Genomic DNA, 18,072 nt, shown 5'->3' with positions numbered 1-18,072 from the left:
ACCTAACGTATGGACATTTATATTTTGATGTACACTGATGTAAGTAACCAACATGAGAAAACCTAACTTATGGACATTTATAGGTTGATGTCCACTGATGTAAGTAACCAACAGTAGAAAACCTTACATATGGACATTTATATGTTGATGGACACTGATTTAAAGTAACCAACATGAGAAAACCTAACGTATGGACATTTATGTGTTGATGGACACTGATGTAAGTAACCAACAGTAGAAAACCTAACGTATAGACATTTATATATTGATGTACACTGATGTAAGTAACCAACTTGAGAAAATCTTACGTATGGACATTTATAGGTTGATGTCCACTGATGTAAGTAACCAACAGTAGAAAACCTTACGTATGGACATTTATATGTTGATGTACACTGATTTAAAGTAACCAACAGGAGAAAACCTAACGTATGGAGATTTATGTGTTGATGGACACTGATGTAAGTAACCAACAGTAGAAAACCTAACGTATGGACATTTATATATTGATGTACACTGATGTAAGTAACCAACACGAGAAAATCTTACGTATGGACATTTATATGTTGATGTACACTGATTTAAAGTAACCAACATGAGAAAACCTAACGTATGGACTGGTGTCCTGCTTTCAGGCAGAGAGTTGCTGCAATTCAATATGAGGGCAGTATATATATTGTCTGATTATTTTGTCAATAATTAATGGTATATTATATTACTTTATATATATGATATTATATTATATCAGGTGAAGCTGAATTTGCTGCAGCCAAACTGAAAGGGCTTGAGAATGAGCCCAATTTGATTCAGCCAAATCAAAAGAACAGAAATGCCTCTGCGGGTTCGTCTCACTCTGACTATACCCCAAATAATCAGACTGGACGACCTCTCAACAAAGCTCAACTCAGCAAAGATCAATGGAAGGTAAATCAACTGAAAGTCAACTTAGATCAACGGAACACAACCCCTCAAAATGATCCAGAAAAAGTGGAAGAGGCCAAATTTAAACTTCTTCAAGCTCCCAAGTCACCAGAGGAAAAACTAGCAGCAGAGGAAGGCAATTTCAGGTATGTTTACTCTTAAAGGCAATACTCAAGTTAGCATTGTGTTAACTTTGCATAAGATGCTGGTTATAGGTTTTGGTAATATATTGAATTCCCATAGTTCAATAATATTGTAGGCAATATTGGCTTTGTATTGAAATGCGCTTGTTGTTTCTACTTGGATTGCCTATTCAACTGATCTAATTCACCATGGGATGGTATGTCTCTAATATTTAAATTTAATACAACTTCCATACTATACCCATTTTACTACTTACCTCTGTTCACCTTTTGTTTTATTTTATATATTTGTGCTGGTGAGTGTTTTCTATTTTTCATTCATTTACTTATTGGGTTATAAGGGTTTCTGATTCAAAACATCATCTTCAATTACCCCTTACACAACATTGTTTAAACTCCTTGCTTGTTTCATAACTATTGTTCATATGTGACAAGACATGAAGGCATTTACAAGTTATCAAATTAAAAATGTGTGGTTACCAGCTCTTACAATAAAAAGATATTGCAAAAATTAAAGGAGCAATACTTAACAGTTATTTAATGGTTTCTCAATCTTAAAGGAGCAACATTGAATTGTTTTTACTTAGCTTGGCAGTGTAAAAGGAGCAATTTTCAGCAGTTATCTAATTGCTTGGTAATGTAAACTGAGCAATACTGCACTGTTACTTAAAGGCTCAGCAGTGGACAAGAAGCAATACTGAGCAGTTATTAATGGCTTGAATACTGAGCAGTTATTAAATGTCTATTTATACTACTGATGAGTCCTTTATATTGTTGATAATCAGACACCCAGAATGTAGTTATTAGGATAGAAGGGAAGGTGGTTTGCATTAGTGATGGAAATGGTAACCAGGGGAATGACCAAAAAAGTTAATACACAGTCTAACCCATTACTATCAGGTGCAGAAATTCAAAAAAATCACTAAAATTGTTCTCCATTTTCAATAACATTTTTAATCAAAGTCATGAAAAGGAAGAAAAAATTCATGTGTATTCTTCTGTAATTCCATACTTTGTTGAAATTCCCAACTATGTTGATGTGTGTAAAATTAAATTTGGTAAAAATGTGTTACTTTTCCAGCGCGAGAAAGTTTTGATAAATTATGTTTGTTACACTGTACTGTATAGCCAATGTAATCTCTCTGCCTTGCATTCTTGCACAGTTTCAATGCAACAAACCTTGGTCTCTGAACTCTTGGGTAGACCACCCCCACATCAACATTAGGGTAATGGTCCCCACAAAAGTTGAACAGAACTTTTCCATACTTGACTGAATCAAGCAACACATGTTTGGTCCATAATTACACAATGAACATAGCCATTTAAGAATAAGGCTTGACTGATGTAGTTCTTTGGACTCTCCAGCTAGTTAATAAATAGCGAGACCTCCTACACGCTAGCCTTCTGCACAGAAATAAAAGAACTGGTTGAATAGGACTAGGGCACGTATAATGATATCATGATGCCGTATAAGTGCTGTAACTTTCGTGTAACAAACATTTGGGTTTGCAAAATATGCTATAAATTATCACCCATTGCTTAATTATAGCAATTTTATGCAAATATACCCAAACTGCTTTTGAAGTTCTTCCTTCACACAAACCACATTTTCACAGATACTTTGTTCAATGGGTCATTGAACTGTTAGGCTTGAAAGGCCATAGAGTTGCACACTTGCAAATTACAAAACTTTTTCATACTGTATCTCACTAAAAACATCATTGGGGGGGGGGGGGAGAAACATCACATGTAATGATTTTAAGGAGCTCTTTTAGGATATAAGTATATAATATAAATATACAGCCTTGCAGTATAAATCAGTTCAAGGGTTAAATGAATAATGTTTAAAGTGTTACCATATATGTGACTGAATGCCAGCATAGCCTAGATACGTAGTCACATTTGGCTTATGTATGTCCTTTGTATAGGCCTAGTTGGCTTTTAGGTTGCATGCATTATGAACTGGTACCCAAAATTGGCAAACAGGTACCCTGTAGCAAAGTTTTGGATTGTTCCAATCACTAGTTTGCATGAATGTACAGCTACTGTGTACAGCTATTGTGTACAGCTATTATGTACAGCTACTATGATATTTGTTTGCAGTGACGTTCTTTGCATGCAGCTACCTTGCTTTTGTACACGTCTACTGCAGAATCGGTGGTATAAGTTTGGGGGGTATTACTCAGTTCTTTGCTGTACAATCTTCAATACTTCAAAATGTTATTTAAATTATCGAAAGTATTTCTTCCTTCTTGCAATGTATTAGTCATCCCTTCTTAAAGTTTGTTCATTTTGTATTAAATATTGATTATTAAGTCCTTCCCTGTCTGTGTTGGGTGAGTCATCTTATTTGTTGTCACAATATCTTAATTTATTATCTCTGGTGCTTACCTTTTCATTTTGGTTTCTTTTCACCCTTGCCACCTATGCCTTACCATTCATGTTCATCATTATCGTCATCACCATGATCATTGTCATCATCATCATCATCATCCTCCTTCTCTCCCCCTCTCCCTCCTTTGCTGTCGGCTTTCATGTTTGTAGACGTCACAACTCCCTTCCTCTTCATGCCACAGACGGCCAGAATCAGGTGCAGAAGAAGCTATCAGTTAGCATGCAAGATGTGTAAGTCATGTGGTGATTACGATCGATAGTCAGGTCTGATATGCATATTAATTACTCAACCATGTATCAGACTCCTAAATCCATTACTTGCCATAAATGAAACTCATTCATGGCCAACCTCTTGCATCACTTTTGTTCCTTCAAAAGAGAAACTCAAAATCACCACAAAATTGTCATCATTGTACAACTTGTGTTTGTTAAATTGTATGATAGAAATGTTAAGAACTTCAGAGCTAGATGTGTGGACTTGTTCTTGGTGCTAACCAAAAGTATTCCAAATCTATGTGACTATTTTTGAAATTAAATAGGAATCTCATACCCTGCATACATGAAAGACAACCTCATGTACATTGTACACATGATACAGGTGCTGGACAGGTTTCTCCCCCAATTATAATCATTGGCTTCATAACAGCCTAGTCACAATGTATGACAAGACAACAAAAAGTTTGTTTTTCAATGTTTCACAGGTGCCTTCATGGATCTCAAATTTGGTAAACTTGATTTTCAGGGATGAAATTTGAGAACAATTTTTTGGTTAAAGCAGAGTTTTTTGCTATTTATATACTGTTTAAGCCAATAAAGCCAATAAAACAATGCTCTAACAGAGGTTAGGAATTAAATCTGTTCCAATGTGCAGAAGCCATCTGTCTTAAAATATCCAATTTGTTTGTGGGAATTGATGTTAACAAACAGTTTTATTTTATGAGTAATAATTTTATCAGACCTGATTACTTGTTAGTTGTGCTTTCTGCCATCTCTTGTTAGTATTCAGATTAAATACATATATACATTAATATTGTAATGGTGTTTCAAAACAGTAACCTCTAATGATTTATTAAGCTGTGAAAAATATTTAGTCTAGCTGACACTCATCAATATGCATGTTGTTTCTTCTGCTAATATTAATGTGTGATGAATGCACATTAACAGTAGTATGCAGAATTTGTCCACGCATATCAAGCTATTTGGTATTAAAAGTCTGCAACATCTATGTAGCAAAAGGAAAACAAATAAGCAGTTATAAGTGAATGTGAATTCCCTTCGAATTTTGCTTTGTTTTTAGTGGTGACCCTCAAGGGGATTACAATAGTGTTGGCTATCGTTCAGAAGGTGCTGCCAATGGACGTCATTTGGGGCTACCAGCGTACCAATCTCTGAAAGGAAGTGCCCCTGGGACATCTTCTGATTCACCGGTTAATGGAGAGATGGGTCTTCGGACTAAAAGCAACCCAGATGTAAATCGAAGAAATGGAGTTAGTCCTTATGGACCCAGTCCCTTAGCAGTGGGATACACTCCACCCTCTGGAAATTTGCAGGTAGGAATACTTTAAAAATACTGAAGAAGGCTACTATTGTGCAACTTTTAATAATTCGTTTTTCCATTGCTTTAACAGATCACTCAGCTCAAGGTTAGGCTTTTCTTTGGTGCAGTTTTCTTGTTGTTTCTTGATGTTATACTTATGATGTTGGTTACTTGACTCAACATGCTTTAAAGGTTGCATGATGTTTAGTGGCTTCAGACAGTTACATACCTATTGCCAGTCTGTTGAAATTGACATAAAGGTTTCTTACAAGAGATTACTACAGTATGGAAAATACTACATTAGGAAAAGCCACTTTCTTACAGTAAATCCATATTTACACAGATTCTTGTCTTGTTTTAGTTTCTGTTGGTACATTCTGCAAGGTTTTGAAAATTAGTGGCAAAGGTTTACATTTTTGCTTTGCTTATACCATCAAATCAATACACATTAATCCATTCTGCTGCCATACAGGAGTTACAGCAGTTATCCTGTGTGTTTGGATGCAATTACACTCAATGAAATACAACTTGTCAATGGTTTTTGGTTCTGATGCTTCGCATCCATCGGAACCTATGCAGTCAAGTTGGCTTGTGTGTGTGTGAATGTGAAGCCATAGCTTTTAAACATGGTATCTCAAGAAGGAAATATGTGATTGATGTCATACTTCGTGTATGTGTTGGTCAGGGTCAGTAGATTATCCCTATTGTTTGTGGTGGGGCTATTATGCAAATTAATGAGTGGGCGGAGCTTAACGTAAGATTCTTAAAATGTCTAGATATCGCTTCAATCATATGTCTGATTTAGTTCGTACTTGGTATGGTGATGTAAGTACATGTTCTTTGAAACAAAAACTTTTATCTCATAAGTATTCATTAGTGGGTGGGGCTTAATGGGAATCATGTAAAACAGCTTGCAAACATGATATCTCAACATCCACAAGGTGAGTCAATGTCATACTTGGTAGGTAGATGCCACATGATGTGTAAATGTGCCCTATTGTTTTTGGTTCCCATGTCATGAATGTTTATGAGTGGGCATGGCTTAACAAAACATTCTTAAAATGTCAATTTCTCTTCAAGTGTATGTCCGATTTAGTTCATATGTGGTATGGTGATGTAACTACCTATTTTTTGCAACAACTATTTTTACCTCATAAATATTCATGAGTGGGTGGGCCTTGCAATTGTCAAAAACAGCTTGTAAACAAAATGTCTCAACCACAAGTTGAATCAATGTCATTCTTGGTAGTTAGTTGTCCTATGCTGAGTAGATGTGCCCTATTGGTTTTGGTTCCCATCTCATGAATGTTAATAAGTGGGTGGGGCTAACCATAAAACTTATAAAATGTCAATATCTCTGCAACCATATTTCTGATGGTAATATTATGGTAATATGTATGGTAATATTCATGAACTTGTGTGCACCAAAATGAAGAGGATTATCTATTGATTAATGCGGCAACATATCAAGGGAGGTACCAGGAATCAGTTGTCATGTTGACAAAGGCTATTTAGAGACATAGTACAATAAATTTTCAGAATATGCTAATTTTATGATGGTCCTAGCACATAATGAATTTGGTAATTTTTGGAAGAGGTGGAACCACAACATACTCCAAAATATGGTGATTTGACACGGAATGACCCATTTATGGCTTACCACACTATGAATATGTTTAGACATTAGAACTAATATACATATTATCTGGTTTATTTCTAAAAGGGTTAAACACGGCAGTTCTGCATGCTTTACAGGAAAGGAACAGTGCAGTATGGTAAACTGCTATGTTGGAGTGGTAAAAAAAGAGGGGTTAGAAACTAAAAAATAGATGAACAGCACAATTTGGATCTTAGAGTCCTGTTTGGGTGAGATAATAAACAAAGGGAAACCTGGTGCATTAAATAACCATACTCTATTGCTAGATTGCTGTCAAATGGAAGAATTCACTGTTGCGGAACCTTTGTCAGTCGAACCCTGAAAATCTGTCTGTTAGTACATTGACTTTGGACAAGACTGTTTGAGGCTATAAACATGACTTACATTGACTTTGGACAAGACTGTTTGAGGCTATAACTTGACTAAGAAATGGTAGCAGTAACCTTTGTTATCCTCAGGTCATTTGTAAGTTCACTCAGTTGGGAGTGAGTTGATAGGGGTATTACCTCCCCTATTAAATAGGGGAGGTGCTTATGTCAATGTGGGCATTAAAAGCATGGTTGTTGTCAATCTATGTCCTTTGAAGTTACTAGTGTTTATAAAACAGTAGACACACAGTTTAGGCCTGGTCTGAGGAGCCAACAAGAATATTCTCTTTAGCATTCCACACATTCAACATGTTTAGTGGTGAATATCTATAAACCAGAATGGACATCAAAACATTACTTGCTCTGAAAGTTTGTATCAACATCAAATCTCTGCCTAAAGTCATGCAGTTTGGTCTGTTGTTGTTGCATTTACACTGATACTGCTGGATTTTCAATTGAAGTGTTTTATGAACAACAACTATCAGCCTGCCTTATCACCTTTTCATGATCACGAACAGCTTATGTAGTTCATGCTTCTTCTTAAAGTGTTCTTAGCTTGATGTTTGGCATTAGCTACATCATTTACTGCATACTCACCTGCTTGCCTCCATATGGTTTGTTTCATCGTAGTTTGAAGCATGAAAAGGCTATGGAGGCCGTTTATGTAACCCTTAATCAAAGTTGCTACTGAATCTTCAGAATCTGTCCCTGGGAGTAGTATTCTGACAAAAAATCATGAATGTTGATAGTGATGATGTGTTGGTTGAATCAGCAAACCAGAGACTAGACTAGAACTCATTGATCTGAGGTGGTACTTGAGTCTCTTTAATTCTTTTCTGCTTTCCCCTTAAAAGAAAACCTTGGCCCACTTCATCCATCCACCTTAACAACGATCAGTAAATGACAACTCTATAATTGATATGACCGTATTCCTGCATATGAATTATATAATCAGATCAAAGTTCAAATGGAACAATTAAGCAGTATCAGGCTTCATACTCCTGTACTAACAGCAACTTACCCATCAATCTTCTCTTTCAACAGCATCATCGGAGTCCAGTTGCTATAGCAACAGCTCCCAGCAAATTGGAAGTAGGTGCAAATATCATATATTGCGACTGCACTGTCCGTTTGGTTCTTTTCAAAAGGGTTGCCTAAATGACTACCTATTGTACTTTTATGTTGGAGTTTCTGTTTCAGGTTCACTCTTTTTATGCTGATTTTTCTCATCTTTTCTTTCTTTTTGCACATATTTTCTGTATGTTGCTGCTGCTGCTACTTCTTCTTTGGTTTGCAATGTCGATAAGATAGATTACTTTGCCTGTGATTTCATTGTCTTGATTGGCAGAAGAGTAGTCGAAAGATCAACTCAGTATCTGCAAAACTTGACTAATTTTACATAGTCAGAAGCATTTGAATCATTATATGGAACTGCAGCATAAAGAAAATGGATCAAAAAATCAAAGGGAAGCATCAGTTCTAATTTAGACTTAGTGTCTGCTTTCAGAACTAAAGTGATGTTGCTATGACAGCATGTTATTGTGTCAAATCTATCTTTAGAAAAGTTTTTTAATTCAGCTGGCCTAATAACACTGCAGACTTTAAGAATAGTTATTTAATTCAGTTGTCCTAGACTAGTAACACAGCAGACTTAAACATGGCCATGTAACCCTCGTAAGAATGAAACTTCCAAACACCTTGTAAGTGCGGTAGGATAACATGACACAGTGGATCAAACATGATCAACATAAATTCACAACGGCAGAACTTTATACCATCAAACATAGCCCTAAAAAGCTATTTTGAGAAATTTTGAAATGTCAACAGCACAGTTTGAAAATATTACCTTGTTTTGAGTATTTGAGAGAAACAGGTGAATTGCCTTTTTTTTGTGATTTCAAAACCATTATGTACAATACTTGACAGAGTATGCAGATGGTTGATTTTATCAGCTTGAGCCATGGGTATCATATTTAAGAATGAAGAATATGTTGTATTAAGAGTCTTCTAAAAGAATGCCTGAACATTAAAAATAGGTCTGTTTGCTAACTTTATTCTTTTCCTGTCTTTATGAATCAGAGAAGCATGTTATGCTTTCATGTTGCTTTAAAGAAACCTGTTTCATTTTGTTTCAGCATGATAGCTTAACTTGTTCTTATTGACAGTTTCCTCCAGCTACTTTGTTACCACTTTATGTTGACTGTCTTCTTGTGACTTCTGTTTCTTTGTTTTGCATTGAAATTCCATCAAATTACAAAGAAAGAATTGCTCTTTGATTTGCATGATATGTCGAGTCACAAAGTACACAGTAAACAGTATTCATTAATACTTACAACTTACCTTTTCTTTGAAAATTGTCAATTGCACAATTTTGTCAGAAGACATGTATCATTCTCTTTTCTCACCTGCCATTTGAAAGACATATTTCTGATATTCTTACAGTATACATGAAATAACTTATTGTTTGCATTCTGTAGGTTGTACCTTGTAATATACTGGGAGCCCAATGGCCTGTGTACAAGGGCTGCTTAACATCTTTGATGACAATGCTATCTCATGTGTCCTCATAGATGTTATCCAATTGGCACAATATGTTAATGTAATTATTATAAGGTTGAGATATCCTTACATCCGAAAGTACTGTCTGCTTTTTAATATGCATCACTGTATTCTAATAAATGTTTCTCACACTACTGATTTTTAATGCTCTGTAGTTACATGTTTAGTCCATTTTTTATTGATTCACAGCAATTAGAATCTGTGAAGAAACCACCCTCTAGTTCTGGCATCAGAAAACTCTCCAGTTTATCTGGTAGGAGGACAAGTGGCAAGGAGACTCCACAACAGAATGGTCCAAAGGTTTCATATGCTACAAATAGGCAGGTTGAGAGCCCTCAACCAGAGGAAAAGAGAAGCACGATGACTACTGAATTATGACCTAAGAGGTGCCAGGTTTTTTGCTTATCTTTTGATCCTGTTTATGGTCATTACTCCCCAGAGAGATCAGAAAGGTAGTAACCCTTTCTAACTGGCTAGTAAAAATCAATAGATATTCATGAATTCTTATTGCTTGTATTCAAGTCAATTGATCTCTTTATGTGTGAACATGAACTGATCTGTACTTCTTGTTGGAAATGAAAAAATCACCAATACTTGTTGCATTGGAGTGAATTGTTCCATACTACTAGTGTATGGAAGTGAATTGATTAGTAATTGATTGTGTGAGTGAATCGATTAGTTGTACTAGTTTATGAAAGTGAATTGAGTAGTTATCAGTTGTATACCAGTGAATTGTTCTGCACCACTAGTGTATGGAAGTGGATAGATAAAAAATCCTTTATGGAAAGGTATTTAATTTTGGTGTATGGAAGTGAAATCAACCATATTACTTATGTGAGTGATACATCAAGTTATTCATGACATAATATTAGCAGGTAAACGTCAATAGCAGAGGTTGTTAGTTAAAGCCTTATTCTGTATCTTATGGACAACATATACAACACTACTTTCTTATCACTTTACCTCTGGAAGGAAGCCAGACTACTGTTAAGTTAATATAATTTGGTTCTGTAACATTGAGCAGCACGGCCCTACTCACTTATTATCAGCGGCCGATAACTGCTGCCACAGATGTTAATGTTAGTCTACAGAAACCATTCAAAATTGACTTGAAAATGACTGCTAATGCCAGCAGAAAAGGAAAACGAAAGGGATATAGAAGTATTCATAATTAATAACTTATACCTTAGGTATGTGATACTTCCCAGAATTGAGTTTGAAATTGTGAACCAAGTTTTAATTATACAAGTGCTGCAAAAGATTTGCATCCTGTTTAAGGAAGTGTGTACAAGGTAACTATCTTACAGGATCCTTCAAGTTTCTACTCATGAACACAACCTCTGATGATTATAAGAAAAGCAGCATTGAAACAACAATAATTACTCAGGGTTGGGGAAAGCAATTGGTGCCTTAAAATGTATTCAAAAATCTTTAAAAATTATTAATGTATTCATGGCTCTTCTTGGTCAAATGGGACAGCATTCAAACAATGGCATGTAATTTTTGATATTATATTAATTATCAGCATATTTTATAATTATACAATATTAATGTAATTTTGTCATCTTTTCTATTTAATATCCACTCATGTTATGCCATCTGTTTATAATTATAACATGCTGTTATCTAACAGTTTATTATGATAACATGCTGTTATGCTATCAACTTATTATTATAACATGTTGTTCTTTTATCAATTTATTTTGTAATTTATTGTTATGCTATCAATTTATTATTGTAATATGTTGTTATGCTATCAATTTATTATTGTAATATGTTGTTATGCTATCAATTTATTATTGTAATATGTTGTTATGCTATCAGTTTTTAATGATAAAATGCTGTTATGCTATCAGTTTATTATGAAAACATGTTGTGATGCTATCAATTTATTATTGTAATATGTTGTTATGCTATCAATTTAATATTGTAATATGTTGTTATGCTATCAATTTATTATTGTAATATGTTGTTATGCTATCAATTTATTATTGTAATATGTTGTTATGCTATCAATTTATTATTGTAATATGTTGTTATGCTATCAGTTTTTTATGATAAAATGCTGTTATGCTATCAGTTTATTATGAAAACATGTTGTTATGCTATCAATTTATTATTGTAATATGTTGTTATGCTATCAATTTATTGTTGTCATGTTGTTATACTATGTACCATGTATTTTATCTTGCTCTTATATTTGTTTGTTAGTTAATTTTTAATGTCAATTTGTATGTTTTAACCACCAAATTTGACATTTGTACAGGATAAATCTTTTGAAATGCAGTAATGAAATAATAATTGATTATATGTTCAGCAAAGTCATTTAATTATCATTTTAATTGTTGAAAATAAAAAATTTTGTCAGTATAAATTAGACCAAATAATTTCTGTCATAACTTCATGTACTGTTCAAGACTTTTTATCATACTTTGTTTTGTTCCAGATAAAAGACCTTCTGATCAGTGATAACATTGTAGCATTCAATGAACTCTGGAAAATAAATTGGAACCAAAATTGAATATGATGAGATTAAAGAAAGGCATGACCTTGTAAGCATTTGTAATATATTTCCTGTTGCCTCTGTAATTTTTGCAATTTGGTGTAATTTGAGGAATTGGTTAACTTTTCCAACTCAGTGCTTTTTTCAGCATATTTCATTTGAAGAATGCCAAAACAGATCAGTTTCTTTTTTATGATATTTCAAAAGGATTGACAGTAATCCTGTCTTGCTAAGAATTATGTTAGCTGCTTCCTAGAATTCACGACAGTGATGGCCATGATTACTCAAGTGTCTGTATATATTTAACATTTTTAACTACTTACTGATCTCCCACTTGTTCATGTAGGATGTACATCCAGATTAGTATATCTTTTAAAAGCTCTATAAATAGTATTCCTTAAAAAATTATACCATTTCTGAAAACGTAATCAGTTATGTCTGTTACTGGTAATTTTTCAAGTTAGCACACATTTGAACTGTTGATCTAAGGATACTTTTCGTTTTACAGTGTTATTAAAGTTTGCATCTTGTCCAAATTCTTGGAGTGAGAAATTTTCTAGAAATATAGATAACTGTTTTGTTTGAATCACATATTTTTAAAAGGGAAGGGGGTGGGAGGGGAGGGACAATGGGATGACTTTCCATTGTACAAATAAGAGAATCAATTGGGTCAAATGTTTAGATTCATCCTGTACTTTTCAGTTTTAACTGTCCTGAATACACAGTCTAGCTGTTTGGGACCTATTCTGCTACTTTCCTGTTGTGTACCTCTTATGTTACTTGTATTGTTGTTCTCGCTAGAGTAATATACTGCATTTTGTATTCACCCTTCAGTACTTCATAGTGTTTGAAACGTTTTCTTCAACACTCACACATTAATATATTTTAGTGTATAATTGTCTTTAAACTGTATAAATCAAATTCTTTGAAATTATGTCATTTGTTCTCATTTCTACTACTATTTTGTTCAATGATGTAATTATGTAGATGGATAATCAATGATATAACTCAACTAAATACTCTTTTAAATCATTTTTCTTGTAATATAATGGATATTTTCCAGAAATGAATAAGTTGTACATGGTGTGAGTTTTAGGGGACATGTTTATTTGTTTCAAGTCAGATGTTAGCTGTGGGTTTGTTTTGCCATTATTAAAAGACAGAAACTTGATTTTTCAAATTTTTTCTGCAGACCTTTATGACGACTTTAATACTAGATACACTCGTTATTGTTACTGTACAGCAAGGAATGCAAATCTGATGACAAACAAATACACATAAAAATTAAACAGTTATGCAGTGATAGCAGTACTGTTGGTAAGATGCATTGTTCCTTGTCATTTGCATTAAGTTCACTTGAATTGATTACAAAGAAAATCTACATTTAGGTGATACTGGTGGTTGAAATATCTACACACATTCTTTTAAATTGATTTTAAATCTAAAACCAAAGTTATCAGACCAACAGTATTTGGAGGTTCTAAAAATACTGAGTGATCATACCGAACAAACTCTTTTTTTTGTTCCTTGATGAAGGCAAAAGGAATCTGAGGGAAGGTGAAGGCATGTATGTGTTTGCCAACTCAAAACTAACATGGTGGCTAAACTTCATACTTGAATTGTGGGTTCACCTTATCCAGATCCCTACTTGTGCTGTGGAGGTTAAGTGGCATATGTTGTCACCAGAGATCAAAGTCTGAAAATCTTGTAAACTTTATAACTTCAAACAAAGCTTAAATGAATTTCATTATGTGTTAGTGTTTGGATCCATCTTAGTGTAGTGCGTGGAAGGACCATGGGGGTCCTATAGAAGTCAAGGGTCATTTCAGGTCAAGAGGAAGTCAAAGTCGGAAAGTGTTCTAAACATGGTAACTTCAAAAACAAAACATGATGAACTTCTTACATGGCATGTAGATCCACCTTATTAATTGTCTTTTTTGAGATCAAAGGTTGCTCAAGGTCACCAGAGGTCAAAGACTGAATAACTTTTAAAATTGATAACTGCAAAAGCTTGAATAAACTCAATATTTGGCTTGTGAATCCAAATGAATGGGAACAAACTATCTATTGTTCTTGTAGAGATCAAATGTGAGGTCACTAGAGGTCATGTCTGAAAGCCTTGTAACTTCCATAGCTTGAAAAGTAAAGCTTAGATGAACTTTATATTTGATACAGCTCTACCATAGTAAGTACACAAAATCAGTAGCTTCCTGTCAAAGTCATGGTTCTTTTTAGGTTACCAGAGATCCAATTTTGAAACCTTGTAATTATCTCAAAGTAAATATTGCATGAAATGTTCGAAACTAGATCTGGTCCAAACAGCTCTGTAGTTTTACCCAAAAGGAACCTCCATCCTATCAGAAGAACTCGGGACTTTAACTCAACTGCATCCAATCATAGTGTTCACAAACATTGACATTGGTCCTAAACCAGAAACCTAAGGTTCTTTGTTTTAAATTCACATCTCAATTGGTATTTGGGTAGCAGGTGAATGTTCTAGCCTTTTGAACAGGTTTGACGATGGCTTCTTGTATTCCTGTCAAGTGGTAGTTTATCATATAACAGGCCCACAAATCAATTGTTGTTATTTACTATTACACAATATGTATTTGGTTGAACAACACTGCTATGGAATGAGGCATTCTCCTCTTGTCTGTTAATTTAAGGTGCTGGTTTAATTATTATACTCTTTCCATTGTCGATGACACACCCATGTATGAAATAAAAGGAAACTAACTTACATTTGAAGTACTTCATTTGAGCCATTGTATTATTCCTTTGTTTGGTAGGACAACCAGGATTTATTGTTATACCAGGATTTAGGAATTGCTCATATGTCATCCCTGCTGCAGTGTATGTGCTATTGTATTCTATCCACGCTGCAAAGTACTAGGGATGAATTATTGAATGCATCAACGCTGCAATGTACTAGGAATAAGCTATTGTATTCTCTCCATGCTGCATTGTACTCGGAATAAGCTATTGTATTCTATCCACGCTGCAATGTACTAGGAATAAGCTATTGAATGCATCAATGATGCAAAGTACTAGGGATGAGCTATTGTATTCTATCCACGCTGCAAAGTACTAGGGATAAGCTATTGAATGCATCAATGCTGCAAAGTACTAGGGATGAGCTATTGAATACATCAATGCTGCAAAGTACTAGGAATGAGCTATTGAATTCATCAATGCTGCAAAGTACTATGGATGAGCTATTGTATGCATCAATGCTGCAATGTACTAGGAATGAGCTATTGAATGCATCAATGCTGCAATGTACTAGGGATAAGCTATTGTATTCTATCCACACTACAAAGTACTAGGGATAAGCTATTGTATTCTATCCACGCTGCAAAGTACTATGGATGAGCTATTGTATGCATCAATGCTGCAATGTACTAGGAATGAGCTATTGAATGCATCAATGCTGCAATGTACTAGGGATAAGCTATTGTATTCTATCCAAACTGCAAAGTACTAGGGATGAGCTATTGAATGCTGCAAGGTACTAGGAATGAGCTATTGAATACATCAATGCTGCAATGCACTAGATATGAGCTACTGAATGCATCAATGCTGCAATGAACTAGGGATGAGCTATTGTATGCATCAATGCTGCAATGTACTAGGAATGAGCTATTGTATTCTATCCACGCTGCAAAGTACTAGGGATAAGCTATTGTATGCATCAATGCTGCAAAGTACTAGGAATGAGTTATTGAATGCATCAATGCTGCAATGTACTAGGGATAAGCTATTGTATTCTATCCACACTGCAAAGTACTAGGAATGAGCTATTGAATGCATCAATGCTGCAAAGTACTAGGGATGAGCTATTGAATGCATCAATGCTGCAAAGTACTATGGATGAGCTATTGTATGCATCAATGCTGCAATGTACTAGGAATGAGCTATTGAATGCATCAATGCTGCAATGTACTAGGGATAAGCTATTGTATTCTATCCACACTGCAAAGTACTATGGATGAGCTATTGTATTCTATCCACGCTGCAAAGTACTATGGATGAGCTATTGTATGCATCAATGCTGCAATGTACTAGGAATGAGCTATTGAATGCATCAATGCTGCAAAGTACTAGGGATAAGCTATTGTATTCTATCCACGCTGCAAAGTACTATGGATGAGCTATTGTATGCATCAATGCTGAAATGTACTAGGGATGAGCTATTGAATACATCAATGCTGCAATGTACTATGGATAAGCTATTGTATTCTATCCACGCTGCAAAGTACTATGGATGAGCTATTGAATGCATCAATGCTGCAAAGTACTAGGAATAAGCAATTGTATGCATCAATGCTGCAAAGTACTAGGGATAAGCTATTGTATTCTATCCACGCTGCAAAGTACTATGGATGAGCTATTGTATGCATCAATGCTGCAATGTACTAGGAATGAGCTATAGAATACATGAATGCTGCAATGTACTAGGGATAAGCTATTGTATTCTATCCACGCTGCAAAGTACTATGGATGAGCTATTGAATGCATCAATGCTGCAAAGTACTAGGAATAAGCTATTGTATGCATCAATGCTGCAATGTACTAGGGATGAGCTATTGTATTTTATCCAAGCTGCAAAGTACTATGGATGAGCCAATTTGTAAATACAGGAAAACTTAACATACAACGCTCTCAGCCCAAACTGAAATCTCCTTGACTAATACAGTCTACTAATTAAATAAAACTGGCAGACCCCTTAACTTAACTTTTAGACTTGTAACAATTAAAACAACCCAATTTATGATTGACCTCTAACCACTCAGAAATATCAGGGTTGGCTTAAATATAAATTGAAACCTCTTACTTGTACATGCCACGCTGTTAGAACCAACTCAACACAGTGGTCCGAGGCTGCTCAACTGGTTCTCTGACTGCTAATGACACTTCCTCCTCTTTTCCCACTGGGCGGCTGATGGAGACCCCACTTCTGACACCAATTGTAGTAAATTATTATATGAGGGCCTGGAGGAGCAATCTTGAGTTGGACAAGCCAAGCTTATGACAACAGAAGACCGTCAAAGTTGTTTAGTTGCAATAAATTCCAAAAACCGACACGCCCGAACCAAGATGAACTGGCAGCAAAGAAAACAGTAATGGAGCAGCCCCTAAACAAGATAAAATTAAACATGAATAAAAACAATTTACAATACGCTTCCTTGCACACTTTTTAATTAAATAATTAATAAATAGCAATCAATCTTCAATTGGACTATTATCCCAAAACACCATTTTGCATTAGAACCCACCATGGTAACCCTGGAAATTCATTTGAACTAAGTTTACTGTACACAGCAATTATGATATTTCCAAGTAAACATAATAAAATAATTAAAATAATACAGCGGACCCCCATCAATTCACTCACATGCTAATAGTTACAAGTGAAGAAAACATGAACCTATACCCGACTTGATCATACACCTTTAATACGAATGTCCAGTTATGTTGAATAGAAACATGAATACAAACTTAATATGTAACTCTGCCTTCACTTTAATAATTATTCATCACCAAAATTATCTTAAATACAAGTCAGTTATCCCTTCACTTCACTTGCATGAGTTCATAGAAATTCTCAATACACAAATTTGTATCAGTACTGCATACTGCTTTCAGGTAATGCTTGAATGATGATAACCGCTGAGCAACTCCTTTAATTAAAATGAAACTTAACAGTTTAAATGTCATACAAATACATCAGACTATGGCCTGACATGACACTCTCAACTCATCGGACCACAAACAGGTAAACTAACATCATGGAGCAACTTAAATATGAAGTATGTTAAAACCCACATAACTGTTTGTTACTATGAGTATACATGGCATAAGTACTACCTCAACTAGTACAGTATGTACATGACACATTTCCACTCATTCGTTTTGATTTAATGCATTTCAAAATTTCCGTCCATGTTTGTGATGTCTGAAACACCAGTGTCGTCCGAAAAAAAATCTTT

The 18,072-nt window shown here is 34.8% G+C and overlaps 1 protein-coding gene across 4 annotated transcripts in view; it reads left to right on the top strand.

The window, feature by feature from the left end:
• The window catches only part of LOC139958379 (uncharacterized), a 74,563-nt gene extending 59,741 nt beyond the window's left edge, over positions 1 to 14,822 (top strand). The window contains exons 13-18 of one of the 4 annotated variants that reach the window (XM_071955398.1): positions 749 to 1,067; positions 3,609 to 3,689; positions 4,756 to 5,008; positions 8,065 to 8,112; positions 9,769 to 9,965; positions 12,026 to 14,822. In XM_071955398.1, coding sequence (XP_071811499.1) covers positions 749 to 1,067; positions 3,609 to 3,689; positions 4,756 to 5,008; positions 8,065 to 8,112; positions 9,769 to 9,957 — 890 coding nt within the window. In that variant the 3' untranslated portion in view covers positions 9,958 to 9,965; positions 12,026 to 14,822. Of the gene's footprint in view, positions 1 to 748; positions 1,068 to 3,608; positions 3,690 to 4,755; positions 5,009 to 8,064; positions 8,113 to 9,768 lie in introns of all 4 variants that reach the window. The other 3 variants (XM_071955399.1, XM_071955401.1, XM_071955400.1) reach the window with 3 other exon arrangements.
• Positions 14,823 to 18,072: the final 3,250 nt, after the last annotated feature.

This window comes from Apostichopus japonicus, chromosome 18, assembly GCF_037975245.1.
Source record: "Apostichopus japonicus isolate 1M-3 chromosome 18, ASM3797524v1, whole genome shotgun sequence".
NCBI lineage: Eukaryota > Metazoa > Echinodermata > Holothuroidea > Aspidochirotida > Stichopodidae > Apostichopus > Apostichopus japonicus.
This window is presented reverse-complemented; position numbering and strand designations above follow the sequence as displayed.